Below are 7,373 nucleotides of genomic sequence, written 5' to 3'. Positions count from 1 at the left end.
ATATATATATACTTTGCTGGTTTTTGTGTTTCTCTAGAGAACCCAATCCAACACAGTCCTCAACAAGACACAGTGGCTGTGATGATGGACTCAGGTATAGCAAGGATCATGAGGCTGGCACAGGACTGGGTAGTGTTTTGTTCTGCTTTACATAGGGTTGCTATATGAGTTGGAGATGACTTGACGGCACCTAACAACAACAATAACAATCATACTGATTATCTCGTGAAATTAATTCTTGATGAAAATAATTATATTACTCTACATATGTCAGTCTGTTGAGATATTGAATTATTTTCTGCTTTTGGTTTTTTTTTTGTGGTTTTTTTTGTTGTTGTTATTATATATTAATTTATTTTTCCCTATTAGGAATGGAAAGAACGTTATGGACACAATAGAGAAGATTCCACTAGAAACAGAAATGTTCATACCAACCCAAAAGAATCAAACTTCTCAGATATTAGTAACAATCGGTGTAAGTAATAATTTTCTAGATCTCTTGTAATTTTTAAAATACTTGCTTTGTAAAGGCTGTGAATTAGGATAAAAACCAAAACCCATTGCTGTCAAGTTAAGTCTGACTCATAGCAACCCTAGAGGACAGAGTAGAACTACCAAGGCTGTATTCTTTACAGAAGGAGACTGCCATATCTTTCTCCCAAACCACTAACCTTTCAGTTAGAAGCTGAGTGCCTTAACCACCAAGGTTCCTCAAGAATTAGAATATCCATTTGAAAATGCATTTGTAGAACTGTAAATGTGCTTTTGTAGTGACTTACCTTTCACACATCCCTCAATGTATAGAAGGAAGAGGAAACTCAAATATGCATTCTGGTAGGAGAAGGAGAACTGGGATATAAAATGATAGCTGTGAGTGTAATAACCTAAGTAATATCAGCACTTGTCCCAAACATGTTCTAGGCAACTGCCTATTTCTACTGTTTACTCAGATGGGTCTTTTTTTTTTTTCCTAAGATGTATGGTATTAAGCCATTTTCATAGTAATTTATTGACTTACCATATATATCAGGCACTTTTCTAGGTATACCATGTCCTTTAATTAGAAGCTAATACCACGCAGAAGCCATTTGCCACTTGGGGCAGGTTAGAAAAACTCCTGATGTCCCTGGTCTGGCATTGACACACAGCAGAAGACACCTGCCTTGGGGATGTGGCAAGAAAACTACAAATAGTCCTTGACTTAAGATGGGGTATCATTCTCATGACTCTGTCTTAAGTCAGTTTTTATAGAAGTTGAATACCCTATTTTTCTTTCTCTGTTTTCATTAATGTTATTAGTCATTGTTACTGTGGTAGAGTGAATTACTTAATATGGTTTCTGGGACTCCCACCAGATGAGTGGGTGGGACTATGCAAATGTGAGATTCTTGTGGCCCATGAAGAGGATTGAATGCGTGCTAATTACCCCCCCAGTGGGGGTAGGACCATGTAAATAAGGTGTATGGAACCCTAACGTAGGGATTGGTCAGTTTTGCCATCTTGCTAGGCTTAAAATGAGCCATCCCAGAAGTAGAAAGGGACTCTCACTACCATCAGAAAGAAAAGCCAGGAGTGGAGTGCATATTTGGACCTAAGATCTCTGCTGAGACAGTAGAGAGATGGCAACAGCAAAGGCAACAGAACCAAGAGACTGGCATAAGACAGAGCAGCAGGCTTCCTTGCCCACAGAGTGAGAAAGCTGAGTGCATTTGGATAGGACACTTACTGGCAGAGTTGGGTGTCTCTCTGGGCACCTATCAGCATAGCTAAAAGAGGATTGTAACACTTGCCATAGCAGAGCAGAAGCCAGGCCTAGGGTCCAAGGGTGCCTATGGGCATGGCTGAGGTGAGGCTGTCCTGATCAAAGAATTGTATCCTGAGTGTTCCTGAACCTGAAATTGTTGCCATTGCAACAAATTTTCCAACCCAGAAGAGAAGTAGAGAGTGCCATAGGAGGGACAGTTGCTATCAGAATTGGCAAAAGGATTAAAGAGTGACAACATGTCCGACCTCTGCCTCATAGGAACCAGCCTTGGGCTGCTGATGTTCATCTTGATTCTCTCTCCCCTTCATGTAGTTAGAGGAATTCAGACACTGCCACCACATCATTTTTGTAGTTTCCTTTTATTATCGTTACCTTTATAAATCCAATCTTTATTTCTCTTTTTGGGGATTGGAAACATTATATAAAATTTACAGATATATTTTAGTACATAATATAACTCTATGAATATACTAAAAGACCATACATTTAAAAGTGCACAAATCATAAAAATTTATTCTGACAATCAAGAAGAATTGGACAGTGTTGGCATTTTGACAGTTGTGGTAATAACTCCACTTGTGGAAGGTTCTGGATTATCTATAGGAATAGGGATAAGGTTTCTAGTCAAAAAATGAGTGAGAGTTGTCTGTATGGTCCGTTTCTTTTTTTATTCATCTATTTTATGGTACCATCTCACTGTTTCTCAAATCTGCCTATCAGCTTGATCAAAGTGATCAGTGTTTGGGTCCATGTTTTGAAGCAATTGAAGCCCCTGATTTAGTTTAGAAAACTGTGACAGAGTTTTGAACAGTGACTTATAAAATTGAATGAGAATGATAACATCTGCAAATTATGCACTGCAACACTGTATGTAGTATATACTACTAACAATTAAAGGAGCTCTGGTAGCATAGTGCCTAAGGCACTTGACTGCTAACCAGAAGGCTGGCGGTTCAAACCCACCAGCCACTCCTCGGAAGGACGGTTGGGCATTCCTACTTCCGTAGTGATACTGCCTCGGAAACTCAAGGAGGGGTCGCTATGAGTTGGGGCTGACTCGATGGCAAATAACAACAACAACTAACAATTAAAACCCATCCTCTGCCTTAAAGCAGGACACAGAAACGTGCACAAAAGATACACACAACAGAAGCAAAATTATTACATGCACACTGCATTACCAGCGGCAGCAAACACTAGGCTGTGGGTAAATGCATAGACAAGTGAGAAGATCAGGTGTAGGTAGGCGAACAGGAATATATCCAAGACCAAGGTTAGATATGGTGAAGATAGTCTTAAATAAGTACTTTTACTACAAAATTATCCATATACATCACAGAAGTAACAGGGGGTGAAGTTAGCTTCTCAGAGACAACCAAACAAACACCTTGAGGGAGAGAGTCACCAGGCCTGTGGGCTCTGGACCATAGTCTCAGGGGACATCATGCTTAATTGGCACAACATAGTACATAAAAATCTTGTTCTGTATCCTACTTTGGTGAGTAGCGACTGAAGTCTTAAAAGCTTTCAGGTGGCCATCTAAGATGCAACTCTGGGCTCATCTTGTCGAGGAAGGGAGAGTGAAGAAATTCAAAGTCATTTGGAAACAATTAGTCCAAAGATATGATGGACCATGAGGGCCTCAGCCTTCATGACCCAGAGAGAAGAACTAGTGGTGTCTGGCTACCAATGCCAACCACTCAGATAGGAATAAAAGTGGAGATCCTAGACAGAGTGGGAGGAAAACTGTGGAACAAAATTAAAAAACACAAAAGTGACGAGAATTACTGGTTGGATAGAGACTGGTGGAACCCCTGAGACTATGACTCCAGGTCATCTTTTGGGCCTGGAACTTGACTCATTTCTATAGATTAGCTCTCAGCCCAACAGTAGAAAGATCTACAAGCAGAACACCTACTCCAAGGAGATGCACCCCTTAGATCAATCAGCCATGAAATACCAGAAAGGCATCATTCACATAGAGAGGAAGCTGGACAGACAGGAAGGCATAGAGCAAAAGGGTACAGGGAAGGGGTAATCACAGGAAGGAGAGGTGAGGAGACCTTTTTATAGTTGGAGATTGTAATTGGGGCCATGAAACCACATGTGCATGAACTATTGAGAGTAAAATGAATCTGCTTTGTAAATTTGCATCCAAATCACAATAATAATAATAATGAAACCCACCCCCTACCATCGAGTCAATTCTGACTCATAGCAACCCCCGTTAAGTGACCAAAATGGTAAATTGCTTCATCTTCCAATTCTGTGGAGTGATTGGTGGTTTTGAACTGACAGCCTTCTGGTTAGTAGTCACATGTGTTAGGCACTGTACCATCAGAGCTCCTTACTAACAATAAGATGTACAAAGACAAAGATGGTCATCATAACTCGAATACGTTATAAGTTGGGTACTACCTGTTTTTTCACCCAGGACCTAGCACTGAGTGGAAGGCAGAGGTTGTTCTTTTTTGGGAGATGCAGGAGTGCTGATAGAGCCCAGTTACTAAGGCTTAGCTGCACAGGGGTCTTCCTAAAACTAAGGAAGGAGGAGGAAAGCCAAGAATCCTCCCCTACTCAGCTACAAGCTTTTCACTGAGTATAAATCAATAGAAATTTACTTTAGGGGAGCAGTAGAAACATGGAGGTAGATCTCCTTACCCCTTTCTGTGGCACAGGTGTTCAGTGCCTGCTGATATCTGAGGATGAGCAAAAGTACTGAGAGAAAGCATCTGGCACTTGAGACAAGACTAAACATAAGACAACAGCATTCTTTCATTGGAGAAGTGTGAAGCCTGTGGGAACTTAGAGAAACTAAAGCAACAACAAAGCCCAGTCCAGGCCCAACTACAGATTAGATTGACTCAAACCCTCAACATTACAGGTCTACTAGAAGAAATGTGCCTATTTCTGGGCACGACTATTATTTATCTCTGTCTCTACTTTTTTTGATACATGATATCTGGCATTCAATCAAAAGCATGAAACAACACAAAAAAGAAAATAAGAGCAATCATTAAGAGATAAAGTAGTCAGCATAACCAGACCTATAGGTGGCTCACATCTAGGAATTATAAGGCAGAAATTTGCAATAATGTTAATATATTTAAGGATCTAGGGGAAATGCCAGAAAACATTCAGGAACAGATGGAGAATTTCACCAGAGGTATGGAAACTGTTAAAAAGAGCCAAATGAAAATATTAAAAATACAGATACTCCCCAACTTACAACAGTATTGCATTCCAGCAACTCTGTTGTAAGTTGGCTCTGACATAAGTTGAATACCTCATTTGTCTTTTAGTTTTCATTGTTAGTGCCTTTTGTTACCATATCTTTATAAATGATAGCACTGAATCTGAGAATAACATCATCTGCAAATTACACACTGCAACATTGTATATAATTAAAGCCACCAGAGCTCCTCCATGTTGTTGTTGTTGTTATGTGCCGTCGAGTCAAACCCAACTCATAGCGACCCCTCCTTGGGCTTCCGAGGCAGTATCACTACGGAAGTAGGATTGCCCAACCTTTCTTCCGAGGAGTGGCTGGTGGGTTTGAACCGCCAGCCGTCTGGTTAGCAGGCAAGTGTCTTAGCCACTATGCTACCAGAGCTCCCATAGTATATATTATTAACAATAAAATATAGAAAAAAAAGAGTTGTAAGTGTAATATGCTGTAACTCGAATATGTCATAAGTAGGAGACTTACCTGTATTTTAGTCACTGAAACAGACTTTTATGTAATTGGTTATTTGATAATTTATAGTGAGAGCTATGACAGAAAAAAACATCCAGTTTTGAGGGAACTCACCTTAGGGAATGGAAAAGGAATTCTTCACTGAGAAAGAATTTCTGTAATAAACCTTTAGCTGAGTATTTGGGAAGGAGTAGTACATAGCTAGCTAAAAGATGTTTTAGGCGGATGAATGACTGGAGGACATGGTAACATAAGAGGACCTTTTGGAAAATGCAAATTTTTCTCTGTGATGACAAACTAAAATATGCAGAGGCTGAAAAGAGATAGAGACTACAGAGATAGTTTGGAAACAGATACTGTTGTGATACTCAGAACTTTGGCTTTTATCCTGAAGATGAAATTTCAGTGAAGAAATCTGGGAAGAAGCATGATTTTTTTCAGATTTTTGTTTTAGGAAGATGAATTTGATGGCAGTATAAACCATGATTTTCAGGAAAATGAGACACAGAAACCAGTGAAGAATTTGTTTTGGTAAAGCAGTCAAGAAATGATGAGAGCCTAAAATCTGGCAGTAATCTTGGAGATGAAAAGAAGATTTATATGAAAGAGATTTAGGGTAATAATATAATAGGAGAGGGCTACAAGTTAAGCTAGTAAGTAGAGGAAAGATTCTGTAAAAAGATGTGGAAGCTTGCTTACTGTAGAGTGGAAGTTTACACAGTGGAAAGCTCTGTATGGAAGAATGGTTAAGAGAAGAGAAAGTACAAAGCCTTAGGAAGATGAGTTATAACCAGGTATGTGGTGGATATTCAATATTTGCTGAATAAATGAGAGAAAAGATGAACGTGCATGCATGTAGGGCAAAGTCCAAGGGCACAAAAATGTAAAATATGATAGAACTGGCTATCCTTAAGTTTCCAAACAGAACTATATCATCTAAGTTCTTTTGAAGCTATCAGACCGTGCAAAACAATATTGTAAGAATTTAGGTTGTTTGTAAACAAATGCATCCATGTAGAGATGAGACAATTAGTTCCCTAGATCTGTTCAGTATGGTAGCCATTAGCCACTTGTGACTATTGATCACTTGTAATGTGGCTTGTATACCATGTTAAAGTTATAATACTTTGGATATATTGGGTTAAATATATTAACTATATTTATTATAGTTAAATAGATTAAAAGTCAGGAACCTGGACAGAAGACAAGTCAGCACCAGGGTTACAGGTGAGGAGAGACAACTCAAGGACACCCAAAGTACCAGGCAGGAAGAGCAGGAGAAAGGGGATTAAAAGCCAGGAAGCCAGAGAGAAGAGCAAACAGCCGAAGGGATTAGGTGAGGAGAGGAAACTCAGGCCCACCTGGAGTAGCAGGCTGGAAGAGCAGGAGAAAGGGGATAAAAGCCAGGAATCTGGACAGAAGAGCAGTCAGCCCCAGGGTTACAGGTGGGGACAGACAACTCAGGGACACCCAAGGTAGCAGGTGGGAAGAGCAGGAGAAAGGGGATTAAAAGCCAGGAAGCCAGAGAGAGGAACAGTCAGCCACAGGGACCCAGGTGGGGGTGATATGAGAGGTCTCCAACAGCAAGACGAACTTGTCTGTCGGTTTGTCTTACTGTGGTGACATGTAGACGTGAGTTTTGAGGCTGAGCCTCTGCTGTTTAAAACCCAGTGAGATACACCTGGTGCACGGGTAACAGCCCAGCTTATAGACTGAGACAGACTAGGAAGAAGGAAGAGCCCATCCACCTCTCAAAGAATTGGCCAGGGAAAACCTTATGAATAGCAAAGAAACATTATTTGGTACATTACCGCACACCTTTAGGAATAGTCCGTTTAGGCTAAAAGGCTCTAAAAATAGGACTGGGAAAGAGCTGAAACATCAGAGTAAACCCAGCCTTACTCATATGGA

At 40.2% G+C, this 7,373-nt stretch overlaps 1 protein-coding gene across 1 annotated transcript in view; it reads left to right on the top strand.

Moving 5' to 3' along the window:
* The window catches only part of LMBRD2 (LMBR1 domain containing 2), a 99,832-nt gene that overhangs the window by 62,802 nt on the left and 29,657 nt on the right, over positions 1-7,373 (top strand). The window contains exon 15 of the mRNA XM_007953228.2: positions 370-475. Coding sequence (XP_007951419.1) covers positions 370-475 — 106 coding nt within the window. The remainder of the gene's footprint in view (positions 1-369; positions 476-7,373) is intronic.

Source organism: Orycteropus afer, unplaced genomic scaffold (assembly GCF_000298275.1).
Source record: "Orycteropus afer afer isolate SDZICR_OR568_19922 unplaced genomic scaffold, OryAfe1.0 scaffold00378, whole genome shotgun sequence".
NCBI lineage: Eukaryota > Metazoa > Chordata > Mammalia > Tubulidentata > Orycteropodidae > Orycteropus > Orycteropus afer.
Note: the sequence above shows the minus strand (reverse complement) of the source record. Positions and strands in the feature narration are given on the sequence as shown.